The 18,983-nt window shown below is 32.2% G+C and overlaps 1 protein-coding gene across 4 annotated transcripts; it reads right to left on the bottom strand.

The window, feature by feature from the left end:
• Positions 1–6: 6 nt before the first annotated feature.
• On the bottom strand, positions 7–17,828 carry LOC116339221 (neuropeptide-like 1). 4 transcript variants are annotated; one of them, XM_031764976.1, is made up of 7 exons: positions 17,822–17,828; positions 10,871–10,973; positions 6,062–6,157; positions 5,403–5,961; positions 4,866–5,072; positions 4,471–4,730; positions 7–1,302 (listed from the first exon to the last, which is right to left on the bottom strand). In XM_031764976.1, the coding sequence occupies exons 2-7, from the start codon at positions 10,937–10,939 to the stop codon at positions 1,084–1,086; spliced, it is 1,410 nt and encodes a 469-aa protein (XP_031620836.1). In that variant the 5' UTR covers positions 10,940–10,973; positions 17,822–17,828; the 3' UTR covers positions 7–1,083. The 4 variants fall into 4 exon arrangements, with proteins under 4 accessions (XP_031620836.1, XP_031620834.1, XP_031620835.1 ...); XM_031764974.1 differs by lacking the exon at positions 17,822–17,828 and adding an exon at positions 12,404–12,562; XM_031764975.1 differs by lacking the exon at positions 17,822–17,828 and adding an exon at positions 11,928–12,330.
• Between the last annotated feature and the right edge of the window lie 1,155 nt (positions 17,829–18,983).

An 18,983-nucleotide genomic window follows, 5' to 3' on the forward strand; every position in this document is an offset into this window, starting at 1 on the left:
TATTGTCATACACATCTTTTTTAAACAACTTTCGAAGTATTCACTCTTAAATAGAAGATGAAAGGTAAAGTGAGCTTCAAAGAATTTTGATATGAAAATTTATTGTCACAATCAGCTTATATTCAATTTGAAAATTACGAATAAATGAAATATATCGTAACTTTTCGGTATAGATTTAATAGTTTATATATGATTTTTATTGTCAGTTTGCACAAATATGTATATCAGAATGAAACAATATTCTCCAAGAAATGTAACTAATTTGAACTTATTCCATTCACACATTCGCATAAATAATCCAGCCAATCATTCATAAAAAATGTTATCCATGCGAAATGCGTTCATTCAAAAATAAATTATGCCGTTGGTTTCGATGTATGATGGCAATTAAGATCGACATCATTATTTATAAACATTTCATCAAAAAATATCATCATCAACTCTATTTAATGATGTGTTTTCAAAAAATATGTATCCATTTTTCCTTCTCTTTCTATCTAACTCTGTGATTTTTTTCTATTGAATGTTAGAATCAAAACATATATTAATATTTCATTTAAAACGGTTTGAGTTGTTTTACATTGATTAACATATACACTGAGTTTAACTTTAATATATATATATATTTTTTTCTTTGTCATTTTTCTCTTCCTTCATTATTTATTTCAAGTATATTAAATTGTCACTGGTTTCGAATATGTTTCTTTATGTAGTTGTGTGGAATATACACAGTTGATCAAAATTGTCTATATAGTACTTATTTATTGTCAGGCGTAATCGTGTTTATTTTGATTGTAAATTGGATTCGATATATGTTTCTTTCTTTCATTTTTTCTTTCTTTCTTCTTTCAATAAAACATTATTTGTTTAAAGCTTACGTTTGATTTTATCAGCGTGATATTATCGTAAAATTGAATGTTGATATTATTGTCATGGTGTAAGATGCTGTTGAGTGGGCATCATCATAATGTCATGATTATCGGAAGATCAAATTTTGAAAGTAGAAAATCTAATGATTATAGCACTATTTAATTGGAAATTTTGTTTGTTTGTTTGTGTGTGTATGTGTTTGTTTGAAGATAATTAAAATAATTCATCATTTGGATGAAAAGGACCTCGAAAGCTACGCTGTTGTATCGCTTTTAATTTGGACGGTGTTCCCCAAATTTGCGATAAGCCCGGCGCTGCCCAACTTATGGTGTTTGAAAGAATTGAATGCTGTTGCTGTCTACATCGTTCACAACCGGCGGTTTCGATTGGTTGAAGATGTTGCTGTCGCTCTGGTTGGTGGTAAAATCCGTCCTTTTTTGATAATCCACAAACGATTTTCGATTTTATCGAGGGTAAAAAAAATAAATTCAAAATAATGTTATTGTTGAATTTTCACGTTAATATGAAGCGATCCAATTTTAGAGCGAAAAACTATTATAGTATGCATTATTTCTTTTTCAGTCTTAAATTGGGCGCTCATATATGTCAAATGAACAAATATATCAACATTTCGATGCTAAACTAAACTAATCTAAACTACAAAAACATCTATTTATGCATATCGAAAATTCAAAAAATATTGCATTTAAATCCTTGAAAAGTTCTAGCTCATCATAGTTCACTACAATTCCGAAATAATTTATAACCAATGAACAGGAATTGACATGATGATCGGTCATAATCACAACTTTCAAGTATTTTAGCATAGATGATGACGTAAAATTTTTTAGGGGGGGTGATGGCAAAATTCTGTAAGGGGTTCCTGGAAAAATCCATAGGGGGTCCCTGACGATGTCAACAATTTGTACGAAATGAGGATAAAATCGTTTTTTTTTCTTTCTTGGAAGTCACTTTTTGAGGTGAAAATCCCTAGCAAATCGAAAGAATTTTCTCGGCCAAAAAAAAGTGTGAAGAGCAAAAAAAAGGTCCTCATTTCCAAAATTGTTGAGGGTTCCTAAAAATATTTTAGGGGGGTCATCCGACACCTGGGAACCCTCGTCATCACCTATGAACCGGTAGTAAAACTGTATCGCATATGAAATTCAGGTAAATACAACATACCGAATGTAACAGTAGCATTCAGCGACCACTTATGTAAAGAAAAACATAAATGAACGATGAAACTATGTTAATAAACTTCTTCTCTATGGTCAAAATAGAGATAAGTTCCATATACACACACACATACAATGATTACAACAACAAAAACAACAACAACAAAATAACTGACAATTTTACCCAAAAACGTACCAAGAACAACAATTACAATTCGTAATATATGTTAGAAATCAACTACTAATTATACATTCAAATGGACAATAACACCCAAATGAATATTAAATTGATGGTTAGTTAAACAGAGGATACGATAAAATAATTTGATTTCAATAAAATTACATCAATCATTGTTATTATTCACCACATTTCATGTTGCCGCATTATTGATGCACACTGCTTTGAAAATATTAGAGGTACACTTGTGCATTTATTTAAAACACCACATAAATTAATAATTGAATGAAATACATAAAATTATACAAAAAAAAAATAGAGTAAATAAAAAATAAACTCCCGTTTACAGCATCATCACCATAAACAATTTAATATTATGTTCATTTGTTTTGAATTACGATTCAAATCAGTCTATGGTTTGCATAAATGTGTGAAGTATAGTGCCTTAAAAAGGAAATTGTAACAATCTACGCATTTTCATTTGTGATCACCGGTATATTTCGACTGCATTAAGCTTGGTTAACTCATTTGTTTGATTAAAAGCGCTTAAGTACATAAGATATCCAAGTAAAATGATTTCAGTCAGCAAAGCGTTGCTATTGAGATGACATTCTTTGCCATTCACTGTGTATATGAGCGCCGAAATTAAATTCTTGAATATGGAGAGTCATTCATGACATCAATTTTGGACTTTTTCTCTTTTTTTTTTTCTCGCACCAATCGAGACTGCGGCAAAGTCGTGTAAACGCAACAGCGTTTTCGTGGGAAAATTATAAACAAAGATAAGACGCTGCCGGAATGTTTGCAATGTCATCTGAAAAAAATTCGAAACTCCTTTGTCACTTTTGTTTGTCAAAAGACGGATATTTTCGCATCTCATTTTCTATTTCCTGTTCAATTTGTTTTTGTTTCATCGCAATAGACCTGAGAATGAATTCATGAACTTCATTGCATATTGCATAAGTGTTCAACTATTTTCGAACTATGGCGCGTTTATTAAGCCCTTGAGAATTGCATGTACAGCAGAAAAATGTAATTTTCGCTCGACTATTTTTTGTGTTTTTATGTTTTCAATAATTGAAATATAGATTTGTCTTTTATCGGCAAATACTTTGCAAATAATGTAACATTGATAAAAGGCTTTTCACAAACAAATAAAAAACCAGAGACGCACTTCGAATATTATGGTGACATACACTTTTAGTTTACATTTCGGCTTTGTGTATGACAAAATGTGAATAAACAGAAAACCCTCATCGATCGAAACATATGAATGGCGAACTTTGCAAAATTGATAAGGAAAGCTATACAGCTCTAAATATTTGCTTGGATATATGGACTATTTTTTATGTCGAATTTGAAAAAAAAATCGAATCAAAAATGTTCTTACGATATGCCTGAGTTGATATAAATGACTTACTGAACACCCTTTCCGAGATGCTGTATATGATTTTGCCATTTTCAATGTTTGCTATTGACAGCTCATTACATGGAAATTATCATAGAAAACGTTTCTATATAATTTAACGTTGAAAAATATAGCACTGTAACGTCGAATTTAAATTATGTGCATAGTTTCCAGTTTTCATAGTTCATTTCATTTAATCCCAAAATTAAAATTTGGGATAATTTCAAACTACCTTTTTAAAAATAATTTTAAATTCAATGTTGCATAATTTGAATTTCAAATTTGGAATGCATTTAAACTGAATTAGACAAGTGTCGATTGGCGCGCTATGTGTGTCAACACGAACCGTAAAATTTTCTATTTATATTACCAATATGTTTTGCTATGAGAACATTTCGAACATCGTTCTGTTTAACAATGTTAATTTTAAAAATAACAGAATATTTCCAAAGTGATAGAGCAAAATATCTGAATTTCACCATTGACTGAAATTGACAGATTGCTTTGAGTACATTCAGTGAAAAGAATTCTTTTTTTTATTTTGTTTACAAGGGATTTATATGAGTTTATCTGGATTTCATAAAATGGTTATTTGAGAAACTTAATTCGCACACCTCCGCAAACATCAAGCAAATGAATGGAATAAATAAATAAAAATACATCGAATTGAATGTTAAAAACAAAATCAAAAATAAAAATAAGAATCGATAGTCGAGAACAGTGTCAGCATGTCTATGTAGTGAGTGTCGTACAAATATTCTAAACATTACGTATGTATTAAACAGCGATAACGAGACAGGAAGGACAGAGAAAAAAACTGGAAATTAATAAAAGCCTACTATTCGAGACCTCGCCCTGCCCGATCGGCTAAATCTGCCTCCACGAATCGATCGAAATGCTGGCAACCATCCAGATCGTGCCAATGCACCAAGATGGCGTTTTTCATATAAATTTTCACTCTGTTGCCGATACTGTTTCTGATTTAAATAGTTGTTGACATCGGAACGCAACAAACCCTGACGAGCTAATGAACCAATATTTCGTTTTTGAGATGGCGAACGATATGCATATGATGACCATCCATCATTAACTATCGAACCTTTTGGTTGTTTTTTTATATTGTATGTAGGATATGTACACGTCGAATGAAAAACCATGTGACATAATAATGTTAGTAATTTGAATGTAATATCAAGACTACATCTTGTCAATCTATAACAAATGAATAGCTTACCTAGAAAACGTTTTTCATTTGAGATATCTGGCATTCCATAGTACGCATAGAGTTCATTCAAGTCATTGTAATTGAATGGAGCGGCTTGATAAGCGTCATCAATTTCACTTTCGTCGGGAAAATCATCGTAGGACGTGTCCCGTTTCACTTTGATTGTACCTTGTGAATTCTTCACAGAGCCGATGTTGCGTTTTTCTTCCATTAAATCTATATATTATACACATAACGTATTAGGGTGGCTTTTTTGTGAATTTTTGGGACATTTATTGCGTAAATAGTTTTTTTTTTTGTCTATTTGACTCAAGAAACGAGAAGAAATTCATCACCGACTTGAACATTAAATCAAAAAATCAATTTGCGCATCAAATTTCGAAAAGAGAAAAACTAAGCCACTCTAATAAAGTATAAAGTATGCGAATTCGGCCCACATATGACACCAAATTTATTCCGTACACACACAAAATGTATCGAATAACTTTATTATATAGGTAAACAAATGCATATTTATTTGATTTGAAATTGTTGGCAGTAACTTACGTTTTTTATTGGCTGCAGTCACGTCACGTTTCTCATTCTTGTTTTGTTGATAGTATGGAAGTAGATTGTCTCGTGCCAATGTAGCGACATTTCGTTTGGGTTGATGTGGACCATGTGTGCTGCTGGTGCTACTTCCACCTCCCGATCGAAGGATAGACGGTAAATTTCGCTTACCATTTGGTGGTAAAAGAAAATCTCTGGCCAAGGCTCCAACATTTCGTTTACCATTCAATGAACCGCCACGTGCAATTGATCCAATGTTTCTCTTACCATTATTCCATGGGGTCGAATCATCATCATCAGTTTCACGCGAGGGAAGCTGACCATTTTTTGCCAAATTGGCAAGAGAACGTTTGGTCGCTTCACGCATTAGACCCAAACGTGCCATTGCCGCCACATTGCGTTTACCTTTTAGAACAGCAGCCGCATGCTTTTCTAATGCATCCAAATCGATGCTATCATAAGTGGGTTGATTATCATCATCCACATACTGAATACCATCATTTGCAATTAGGTAATTTTCTATGATTTGTTTCAACTGATTCCTCAGTGCGTTGGCCTAATAATTTTGGATTGAATGCATCAGATTTAGTTAGTGTTGGTGTTGGTGTGATGGCTATTCTCTGTGTATATACATTTATAAAATATTACTTGCTTACATGCATTTCATATCCACTTTTCGGATAAAATATTTGTCGTGCAATCTGTTCCTGCTCGCATGCGGACAAATCATTTAAATCGTATTCAGCGTGCACCTGTGCCAAGGATAATGCCATTAAACGAATAAATGAAAAATGTTTTTGTTTTAAATGTATGTTATTTATTTTCTCTCTTTTCTTATGTGTTCTTATTTATTTTACTTTAAATAATGTACGACGCGTGGTATATCTCCACTTGTCGCTGTCCGATTAAATTTAATTCAAAAATTAATGTAATAAAATGTATAAATAGAAGCGAGATTGATGAAATATTTGCGATAACATCAATACCAAAACTCATTCTGAACATTCTCCGTTTTTTTTAAATGTAAAGACAACAAAGAAAATTCCCAATTAAAATAAGACAATCGTTATTGAAATGGTGAAAGGGGAACAATACAAACAATTGCTCAGTATGGCACATTTGACAATAATGGTACACAAAGAGATTCTCTACTTTTCGCGTGATAAATGCGCACCCAAAACATCTTTTGTTCTAACAAATGTGCAGTGGCAATTCGCACTCGAAGTTATTTACTAAATAGTTCGAATAACGATTAAAATGGAAAACAATGGGAAAATAAACGGAAATACGCGTGCATTTGACATTTTACTAAGTACAGGTATATAGCATGCGGGCTATAGCACGTAATACCTATTAACTTAGTATTTTTTTTGTCGTCATTCTAACCTTTCCGAGCATTGTAGTTTTCCATGAAATCGATTCATCACTGTGGCGGACTGAATCGATAACAGGAACATCAATATTGTTTACCAAACTACCAAAATTGCACTCATTTATTTTTGCGACATGTTGTCCCGCTGAAATTTTGAAAAAAAAGAAAAAAAAAACATATATTGTTGTCGAAAGAATCCAAGCATGCGTCGAATATACAATTGCTTTCTTTTTTATTAAATTCAAATGAAAAATCGTAATTTTTGGAGTTCGTTAAAATTTGAAATGATTCGTGCTCATATTGCACTTGACTGATCGTCATATAGAATGAAAAATATTATTTCGATGGTAAGTTAAATCGGATTCAACATTTCTTTGATGTCGAAATTTGTGCTCCAGATATGACCGAAAAAAGTTCATGTTCATAGCACAAGTAAAGAGGAAAAAAGACGTTCCGAAACAGATGCTACCTGTCGGTCTGAGTTTTGTGCACTTTTCAAATGAATTAAAAACGTGAACAACGGAAAACGAAGAAAAAACTGTGTATGTATCTATGAGACGCACCGAGAAAGCCGAAATTGTAATAAATCATTTTTTCATGAATACAAAAAATGCGTGTAAAGAAACAGCACCATGCCGCCACTTGAAAGGCAAGAATTGAAGCGCTGGACGGATAATGATCACACAATTATCAAAAATAAAAAAGAAGAATCAAACGAAACGAGAAAAGAAACTTGAATATGGGAACACAGAGCTCAAATGTTTTGAAATGGGGAGAGAGAGAGAGAGAGAGAGAGAGAGAGAGAAGGCAGTTCGCGATAAATAAATGAAATCATTTTCCTGTTTGCAGGAGATACCAACCGAACCACTCATGCCAGCCTTTTTATATGATAAATTGAGGAATTTTAATATAACATTATTTCGCGTATAGTTTTGGATTCACAAAGCCAACAAAAAAAAACTCCCATTCTCTTCGTTTGGTATGTAACAGGTAAACGACATCTAATCATTTTTCAAATGTTACTTTTTTTTCTCCTTTCATTGCACTATTTCCAATTAATTTTCGTGTGATTGTTTTGATTTTGCTTTTACATCGAACGGACTCTCTTTGTCGGCACCGCGTTGTCTGTTCAATGAATAGGATTTCATCCCTAACGGTTTTACCTTAGTCTGTATACGAATTTTCTAAAGCCTGACTTAACGTCTGTATAAAAAAACAAACTTTTTAATCCAAAAATCGATTTTACAATGTAAATGGGGTTTCTCAGTGAATTCAAACGCGAAGAATACATTTTATTATTAAACTAACGACTGGTAGGTAAAATGTCAATTATTTATGAAATAATTTTTGACAAAAAATTACGTTTTTGTCGAAATTGTGAGTGAGGAGGAAAGGGCAATATTTCACGCGAACTTCCGGCAATATTTCTTTCAAAAATAATCAAAACATTAAAAACATATAGCGCAAACAACGTATTTTCCCTTAGTTTCTAAAAAAATGAAGAAAGTTTGAGGCTATATGATTTTTTTTGCCAAAAGAAATGGTTCTAGATTTGGAGAAATGTGCTGTGCAACAAAAAAGAAAATACAAAAAAAACACACCGTGATCAGACCTGAACAGAAAAAAAGATCGATTAATCTTCGGGTTACGTGGTTTACGCCTTCCGCACGATAAAGTGGCGCATCTGTGTACTTATCAATGTTACTGCTGTATGATTGTGTGATTTGGTGTTAATACGTATATAATTACATATGTTGTGTGCACTGAGAAAACATAATTTTTATTGTCGGTTTTCTCCACTGTGTTTTCTCTTTTCTTCTCTCTCTCTCTTCCTCTTCAATTCTCTTCTACTTTTGTCTCTTTTGTTTTTGCTTTGTTTTTCGGTTTTCTTTTCTATGTTTCGGCTTCTTTCAATCCTATGCAGGACGTTTACTAGGTAAACATATGTGGTAATTTCATTTTCGAATAGCGCGAGAAAAACAGAAGTTAATGGTTCGATGGACTGAGCATCATACGTCTTTGATTCTGTGCGACTGTGATTGCTCTGCTTTCAAGTCTTTCGGCTTCTCTATCTCTCTCTCTCTCTCTCTCTCTCTTTCTCGTCGTAACCTAATAGTCGAAAAACGATGGGCCGAATGCGTTCACTGTAAAACGTTTTAGTCATTGTTACCTCTAATTACAGTGATATAAAATTATAACCCAGTCTCAGAGCTACTCGCTCTTCGTCCAACAAAATTATTATAATTAAGTGTTTATAGAAGTTTAGCAGAATAAACCTAATTTAGATTGATTGGCTTCTGTCCAACTAATTACTTGAAGCCATATTATTAGAACATATGAACATAGAAATATTATATTGAATTCACAACCATTTCAAACGCAGCATTAACCCCCACACATTCAGCCTCTTACAGAATAAAATCTCGTAATTTCTTTGGTAATATTCATCATTTCATTTGACATTATTTGTCCTTTTTTACAAGAGTTTTCCGATTGATTTCTCTCTCTTTTTCGTGCTATTTTTGTTGTTCAAAATTTTTTACTAATTAGATTTTGCCGACAAATTCCGCTTTCTTCCTCCCGACCGGGTGTAAAATACAGGAAATTAAAATAACTAGCTAGTAATGAGATTTCAATGCGCACATGTTTGAAGCCGACAAAGAGTTTTTTTATCTCTCAGAAAACATGGCGCATTCCATTTTTTACGCATTGAACAAGTTCGAACGAAAATTGACATAATTCATAAAAATTCTGTAAAAAAACAACGAAAATAAGAATATGTTTCACGAATGTCGAAAATATACACAATGGCTATTGAATGTGATAGTGAGTGGGGGATGAAAAATCTTTGAGGATGTTTTTGCGTTTTGTATTCAAAGAAAATAGGCATACTATTGCTGAGGAAAATGAATTGAATTGTGTTTTTTTTTGTCTTCCAAATATACTTTTGATTCTTCCATAAGCTTTTTTGATGAGAAAAATGGATGGCAAAGCTCAAACTCACTTGGCTATAGATCTCATTTCCGAAATATTGAATGTGAAAAAAATTGAGGGTGGGTACGAATTTGTAATGCAAATATAAAAAGAATGGATAAAAGGAATTCACTTATCATACATTTGTATGTGTCTGCTGTTTTTTTTTTTTTTTTTTTTCAAACTACAGGAATGAAATTTTTTAAATTGAGATTGAGCGATTTGTAGCAGTTTGTTACTGTGAAACAGTGAGACAATTCTTGAGAATGTGAATAACGAACGAACAATTCAAACATTTGATCTTTTTAAAATTCGTGCAGTGTTTGTGGACACCTTTGTAAAAGTTTTACTAACGCATGATGAAAATCCATGACATTTTTTATTCAACATAGATTGCAATTATTTACTTTAAAAACTACGAGTCAAGAAGGAAAAGGATTTTTTTAATTAAATTCTCAGAAGAGAGCAATTGGCTTTTAATACACTGAGAAAAAAGGAAACGTCAACACTTGAATGTTCCCAACTGAATATTTTCTACACTTCGAATGACAAACTTTTAGATGTGAGGGTTGGAATGCAGTTGTTGCCTTCAACATTCTTTACAAATTCTATAGAAATTCGTGGAGAAGAAGGAATAATTCCCTTTCATCATATTTAGCAACATGGAAAATGTCGCAAACAAATCCATTCACCGAATAAAATCATTTCCAACCTGATTGAAAATGATGGTGAATAGAAACGTAAAAATTAAATGAATTTTATCTTGATCACAGAGGTATGTATTCACTATTCAGCAAAGAGATTTGGTTCATGAATCAGAAGTTTTACAAAACTTTATCATTGAGATATTTTCTTTTTAAAGTTCAATATCTTTTTGATATTCTTGGCTATTTTAATAAGATGAATTAGTATAAGGCTTCCTTAGCTGAATAAATAATAAATATTTTAGGCTCCGCTTATTTTGAGTGAAATTTCAAAATATGTCGATACTTAAGATTTTATGATATTGAACGAATTGCGTTCAAATAATTTTTCTATTATCATTCCCATTCCATTTCCCTCCGCTCATCTCCCTCTATTAAAGAAATGCGTATCTTAATTGGTAAGTAAATATGCCTACCTTGCCAATATAAAGAGCTGTTACCATAAAAATGCAAAGCAAAAAATTGATGATTGGATTCCCACACATGTTGATTATTGTAATTTTTCTACAGTTATTGTCGCTATATACAGAAGAAGAGAAAAAAAAACAAATAAATAAACAAACAGACATCATTTTAAAGCACGGCATACCGTCAAATAAATTTATCAATGATGATGGATCCACCTGAATAATTTATCGGATAAATTTGGATTGAATGACATTTATTGAGACGTGTTTAGAAGTGTTTGCCATTCAATAAATGTTACAAAATCTTTGGTACATTTTGATGTATCTGATAAATTATTCGGATAATTCGATTATCGTTGAAAAAATTTATCTGGCGGTATGCTCTGTTGAAAAGAAATCATGTGTGCGTGCGATTTATTTTGATTAATTGACTTTGCATAAATATAATTCAGAGATGGATTGGTTTTGGTTTTCATCGTTTTCTAAATCATATCCAAGTATATGATACTTTTTTTTGCGCGTGTAAAATATAACGCTTATCACCATCGACTATAAAATATTTCCTTAAGTTGCTCTTTATTAATTAATAGTTAATAAAAAGCTGTCCAAAGTTGAGTTATTGCTTGATGGTCTTTAATTAATCGTCGTCTTAGTCTTCATTATCATCATATATCGTCGGTTGCAAAGGCACCGAAAAAATATGAACATATATCATCTAATCCATCCCAAAATGTGGGAAGAAAAGTGCAAAAATAAACTCAATTGTGAAATTATTTAAGATTTTTCTTTCGGGTGGCATTATCGAAAAATCCTCGATGCAAAAGTAATTTCAACTATTCACTGCTGGCGTAAAAAGATCTCATCATCGTTTTCTTCATAAAAAAATGTTTGAAATTCTTCGTGAATTTTATTGCAACCGAATGAAGTGAACGATGCTTGAAAATAGTCGAAATAATATGTTATAAGAACGCTGTATGACGTGCTATCATTTCTGTAATTTTCACTAAGATTTATTCATATTTTTTTTTAAATATTCCCTTTGGTGAATGATTTATTTTTAATGAACCTCAAGCGCCATTAAAATTCCCTTGGTTTCTTAATGCAAACTGAATACTTTTAATTATGTTTATTTATTTTTTTGTTCAATTTTGCATCAATGCACAAAAAGTTTTACAGAAATGAGTTTGTTGTTAAAGACTTTATTTTTTAAACTTTCTTTAAATCCGTTAAGAACTTTCTCGGACAATTTTTTCACAGTATGTGGGTAGAGAATAAAGAATCACATAGAACAATCTCTTTTGAATGAACTTGGTTTTCACTATAATTTTTTCTTCCTTGGTTTGCTTGTTAAACTTTTATACGATTGAAACTTTTATAAGCTGATTATATTTTTTTTAAACAAATTTTCCACAAGGGTAAAAATGATTCAAAACGAACGGTTTTCATTCAAATTATATGCCGTAGCACGTATACACAATCTTCCTTCAATTGTTTAACAATTGATGGGATCGAGTTGAGGCGTAAAAATGTTCACAAACTCACTTGATAAGTTTGATATGTGTGTTTTCAATTCACGAGCTCGCTAAATCCTGATTGACTTCAGATGCGAGTAATTGAATATATAGTCAACGCGATACACTCACGAAATTGAATCGCACATGCAATTCGCAACGGTACGACAAGCGATTGAAATCAAGCAAACGATGCGGATGGACTGGATGCTGTGTGCATGGCATCGGAATCAACAAGAGGAAGAAAACATCCAAAGTGTCGCCGCCGTCGCCGTCGTTGTCGTTGTTGTTTCCAGGATTCTGCGCAAAATTCATGTAACGAATTCCATCGCACGTTGAGCATATGGCCAGCATATTTATGTATCGGTGAATTATGCGTTCCTTATGAACAACAACAACAAAAACAAACAGTAGTAAAAAAAACACATTGGGAATATTCAAGTAAACATATTTTTTTTAAAAGAGATTTACTTCAATTTACTTTCACTTGAGATGAAAATAAGTCAATACCTGAAACATATTCAGTTTTTGTTGACCGTCATCAATTAAATGCGAACGAATTTATTGGTTTAGGTTTTGAACAAACACATCGCTGACGTCACACAAAAACAGTTAAACAAAACAAGAAAAAAGTAAGAATTCGCATTTTTGTTCATTTCTTTTTGGCTTTTGCGAATGTAAACAGCCATCGTTTGCGTATTTGCATTGATGATTCAGAGATGTTTTTTATGATTTCGTGCGTGATGCAGCAATAATATTAAATTCAATCAAATGTCGTTAAGTACAAACCCACATTTGAAAATTGAATGGAAGAACCTAACACCGTCTACTGAATACCCCGAAATATTTCCATACAAATACGATTCATATGGAACATTGACGCCTTCACATGTTCGCGGATATTTTAAATTGTTATGTTATCAGTTTTTGAAAGTCCATTATGACAACGTAGATGTGTGTTGTTATGAATATTTCTCATTTGAACTCTGTCCACTCTCTTTTCCCTTAGAGTAAGCAATTTAGAAAAATGTATCGCAAACCGGCGAGAGCGTTATAGTTACATGACATTCTAATTATTGCCGGGTTGTGTGAATTTTATTATATTTTTGATGTTTTTATGGATAATTTCTACTTTCCAAATCACATTCACATTTATCTTAATTGTGTACAATGCCAAATTTTCGAACTAAGAGAAAATCCAAATTACTTTCATACGTAGGATATAATTGAAAAAATGATTCCTTGGCATTCTTCAAATCCAATTCTAACACCAATAAGTGCTAATTCTGAATGGTAGAAAAGGAGCTCTTAGCTAATTTACCCCCTCCCACTCCAGTCAGTTGAAGCATTTCAAGAGTTCTATAAATCGAAAGTTGACACCAAAATACACGTAAATTCATCTCAAGTGAAAGGGAATGTCAGAAAAAATATAATTGGCAAAGAGATGATCAGTTTTCTTTGCATACATATTATTATTATTTTGTTTCAGCAACATGTATATACGAAATAACTTCAGAAGAAATTTTTTCATCGCATCGATTCACATGTAGGATGAGTTGATGAATGTTTAAGCGCCACGATATCTTCATATGGAATTTATAGTGATATGCGTCGCAGGTCGCAGAGACCACAAATCCTATTAGTGACGATCAATATCATTTAATTCTATCACTTTGTCGTTGTAACTTTATGAAATCATGCGTAAGCAATAGAAGTTGTAATTCTCAAGGGTGCCACAAGAATATATCTTAACAAACTTTCACAATATAGAATTTCAGTTCGAATGATGTACACACAAATCATAACTAACCTCAATATGAACAAAAATTGACATGAAACTGAATTTATCCGAAGTCTCAACCGTTTTTGGGATAAATTTTAGTTCAGATTTTTTCCGCTCAAATATTTAAGTGCTTAACATATATCCCTTTGGAATTTGAGCGGAAAAAATGCATACTAAAATTTATCCCAAAACGGTTGAGACTTCGGATAAATTGAGTTTTATGTCAATTTTTGTTCATATTGAGGTTAGTTGTCATTTGTGTGTAGCTTCTTATATTTATTCTTTTTGGGCTTGCTATAGCAACGGAGCAAATATGTAACGACTGCAATCAATTGCGAACTTCGAAAAAATGTATTTTTATTTTTGCCATACCACGTGTTCAAAATCGAATAATACTTCATTGGACGTCACCATTACAAAAAAAATACTATTATAGATTTAGTGTAATTGACACGAATGATGTGATATGTGCATCTGCGTGTGTGAATTTGAACTTACGAAAAATCAAATACATTTCATAGAGTCGCAGTTATATTTCTTGCTGATGTCAATCAACAAACAATATCTATTTTTATCTGTGTCTAATTGCATTCATTTTATTTTTGGAAATAATGTTTTTTTTTAAATCAATTATTATCATTTAATTTGTTTGGATCTTAATTGACCAATTTGTATTAGATTTCGAGACCAAAAGTAGCTTCTTTTATAGTCCACAGCAATGCATAGACCTTAATCACATTTAACACCATCACGTTCATTTTTCGATTCAAAAGATTTTTACCAAGTGAACTTTTCAAGTATTTGTTGCTAATGAATGTTTCAACATATCGCCATTTTTTTAATTAAATAACAGCCACCGATTTACAAAAAAAAAAGCAATGCTACATGTGATGGTACACGAGCAAGAAATATAGTTCATCAACGACGATTCGTCGACGAATAACACTTTGGTTCAATCATCAAAATGAAATTAGGAATGAAAGCAAACGGCTTAATCATCATTTGAAAAATTATTTCCAGTACAACATCAATGTTATGAAAGTGAAACATTCAATAAAAATCCATAGACTTTTCATTCTGAAGCGAAAGGAAGTTTTACTCATAATCAACGTAGAAATAACGATATCGCTTTTCCACAGATGGCGCAAGCAAACGGGAAAGTGAAAAAGCTCATTATGTTCTATGACTATATGCAATTGAATACTGATATTTTCTTATTAAAATGTATGAGACTATTTTGTAGTGTCCAATAAGATTTTGTAGCAGCCTTTTTGAAATTTCAAATTTCTTCAAATCGGCCGAAAATCTGGCCCTGAATAGAGACTACTCTTAAACTGGGCCCGGAAAATGTTTGCCGCATTTCGTTTAATGACTTTTAGTCTGGTCAGAATTTTCATCAAAATATTCGAAAGTCTCATTAAATTCCAAGTACTCAAACATGAAAAGCAACATATGGACATTTAAATATCGTTGGATAAATAACTGGAAAATAAGGAATTGACATTTTTCGAGCTATTCACATTCGCCTTTTAATTTTTGACTGGTTTTCTTGAATTGTTCAAAAATCGAAACTTCAGTTCAGATCATGGCTACAGCAAGGGGCATTTTACTATATGCGAATGCCATTTTATACGGAATATATGAACATTGTCCTATTCATACATAAAATATACGAAGCAAAGTATATTCATCCGCATTAACATCTATGAAAATTCGTACATTTCATTCGCAACCATTCACGAATGCCGCATACGTCTTGCTAGATGCGACAAACTGTCGTGTGACATTTGTACATACACATTGCTGTGTTCAGTTTGTCGTGGAAGTTTCAAACACAATGTCATTGTTCTCAACTAAATTTGAAAAACAGTTGAAGAAAAAATACAAGATTATTTGTTGAATATTATTTTAGAAGCCGTATTCGATTCGAAAAGTGAGATTTTAGAAATAAATTCAGATAATATAAAAGAAATTGAAAGTTACGTCAATGAAAATAAAAACCTTTCACAAGGCACCGTTAACAGTGATAATATTACGAGTGGCAAAGATTTATTTACCATTTTAGAAAAATTTCACTCAATATTACCAAAAAAATATCAATTCGGCTTGAATCTCTGTCACCTAATCTGTCACTTTGACTTTTTGAATGTAAAAATATGACTTTTCATATGCGCCATCCGCAAAATGTGTATGAAACATTCGACACCGTCCGCAAATTTGTATGAAACATCCGCCACCATTCGCAAAATTTGTAAGAAACATTTGCGACCATTCGTTTACATTTGCAAAATATATAGGAAAAATTCGCTCGCATATGGATCATTCGCTTAAGTCGGAACCCCCTAGGGCTACAGGCTCATAAAATATCACAAACGGTTGTTTAAAAATGAATAATTTTAAAATTGACACGTGGAGTAGGATTAGACTTTTAGGGTAAAGATTCGAGAAATTGCAATGAAATAGCAACGTCTGTGAATGGATTCGCGTGGAATAGCGAAAATTGTTTCACTTCAAATCGATTTGACATTTTTGACGTTTATTGATGGATTAGTGGAATAGTGGGGAATATCAGAATTAGCATTTTTGACGGAAACAGTGCATGGAATAGGAATTTTTGGATTAGTGGAATAGCTAGATTAGTAATTTATATAGTGGTTTCGGAATTTATTCTTTGGTGACATTTTGCTGGATACCACCAGTGTTTGGTAAAGATATCTTATCTCGTTTGAGATAGTAAGATAAGATAAGATAGATTTTTAGAAACTTAAAAAATCATCTTATCTTTATCTTATCTTTTGGCTTTTTTGGTATCTTATCTTTATTTTTTAAAAAATCGGTAGCGAAAATGATCAATTTCATGACCCGATTCGTCAAAATTATATTCCAATTCTTCGTTATAAAATTCCATTGCACGCCCATTGAAATCAAGTTGATTGCATTCGAGAAATTTCGATAAATTCACCTTCGTATTGCATAAATGACATAAACTCGAAACGCTTTGAAAAAGGTGCTTCCACCATCCGTAACAATATGTGTTATTTTGTGTACTGCCAGATCATATTTTTTAAAGGCGTTTATAAGTATTTTGGTCAAAGCATCGTATGATTTTTGCCATATATCTGTCGAAAAGCTAAAACGAACGATTCCCTCTGATAGGACGATAAATAGCGCACAGTAATGCTTTTAAAACTACGATTTTTCGATAAAATCGAATTTGGAATTCCATCGTGTTACGCACGGTGTTCGCAGAACACATCCGACAACTTCAACGCACGATTCATGGGCCCGGTTACCCGGACCGATTAATATCCACAGTGCGTGAAGTTTGTTTATGGCAGATATTAATTAACATTCTTTTTTTTTTCACCTTGACATTTTTCAAAATTTTATTCAAATAATTTTCGTTATCTTATTTTTTTATCTTATCTTTTCGAAAGATATCTTATCTTTTATCAAAAAGATAAGATGAAAATCTTGAAAATATCTAGATGAATTTCGGAAAATTGAAATACTATCTCAAAAGTATCTAGATACATTTCAGATATCTTAACCAAACACTGGATACCACTAATACAATTATGTACAACAATTATAATACCAACATTTTTTTCTTCAAAATTTGGCTTTTCAAAAAAATGAAAATATCAAAACCCGGAAAATCTTTACCCGAAATTCGTACGCCACCAAAGTGAATCTCATTAACCCTCTAATGAAAGAGGCAATCGAAATGCGAAATTATCAAAAGAATTATGACTTGTTGCGTTTACCCTCCATGCATATGCGTTTACTGTGAATAAACATATAAGTGAGATATAAAGATAGAAAAATTAATAAATTATAGATATTACGTCATTTTATGAATAAAATGATAAAAGCAATTTATTTATAAAAAAACATGAACTAAACGTCGATATGGAATACAGTATATATATAATATAAAATATAAAATATTATTATTTTTATTTTTATTTTAGCAGTGATGAGCACATTAGCTGGCTAATTTGCCATCACTGTGTACACCGGCTAACGAATGCGTAAGCCAGCACTAACACACGTCAGGTGAATTGGACGTTTTCACACGCATACTATCATACACAGTCACACAGACAGTGTAGACATCTAGCTGGCTAACGATTGGTGTACACCAAATGTTGGTATACACCGAGGCTAAGACAACGCTGGCTAACGCAAAACCATCACTGTATTTTAGGTTGTTCAATGTTCACATTTTTATGACTCAATGGCGGAACATGATAAGAACGAATTTATTACGAAAGAGACAACCACATCCATGTGTGATAAATTTTGCCCTTTTATGAATTGTATATATTTGCACAAAAGTTTTGAACGGAATAGACCATACATTGATAAATTATTCATTTAATTTTATTCTGATTTTATTTACTCTAAATTATATTTTCATTCGATTATCTGTTTTCTAGTGTCTGCTGTAGCTATGACAGCAGCTTGTTCTGCCATTTTTACTGCATAGTACATGCCACTAACACCAATATCATTCGGGCAAACCATTAATTGCAATGTCAGATCTTGTCTCGATCTAAGAATTTTATTTAATTCCATGGATGTTTGTAAGTCCTTAATTATTTTGCCAGTGTGGACACTGCGAAACGAATTTTCACTCATGCTTCGTAAGCTTTGATCGATAAACGTAATCAGTCCAAGTTGATCGGTCTGAATGCACAATTTTTTTAAGGGAATCTTTTGGAATTGGTTCCATTGCTTTCAAGACGGCATATAGTTTTGCATGGTGCAATGCTTGCCGGCGCTCAACACTTCCTTGCAAATTCCTATAGACAATACATTGTGT

The sequence above is a fragment of the Contarinia nasturtii genome, unplaced genomic scaffold (genome assembly GCF_009176525.2).
Source record: "Contarinia nasturtii isolate CC-2019 unplaced genomic scaffold, AAFC_CNas_1.1 Cnas_scaffold_493, whole genome shotgun sequence".
Lineage (NCBI taxonomy): Eukaryota > Metazoa > Arthropoda > Insecta > Diptera > Cecidomyiidae > Contarinia > Contarinia nasturtii.

Coding starts and splice junctions, on each gene's coding strand:
- LOC116339221 (XM_031764976.1), bottom strand. CDS start 10,939: ATGTGTGGGAATCCAATCATCAATTTTTTGCTTTGCATTTTTATGGTA. Junction 5,962..6,061: donor AAAGTGGATATGAAATGCAT/GTAAGCAAGTAA, acceptor CAAAATTATTAG/GCCAACGCACTGAGGAATCA. Junction 4,731..4,865: donor AAATGAAAAACGTTTTCTAG/GTAAGCTATTCA, acceptor AACAACCAAAAG/GTTCGATAGTTAATGATGGA.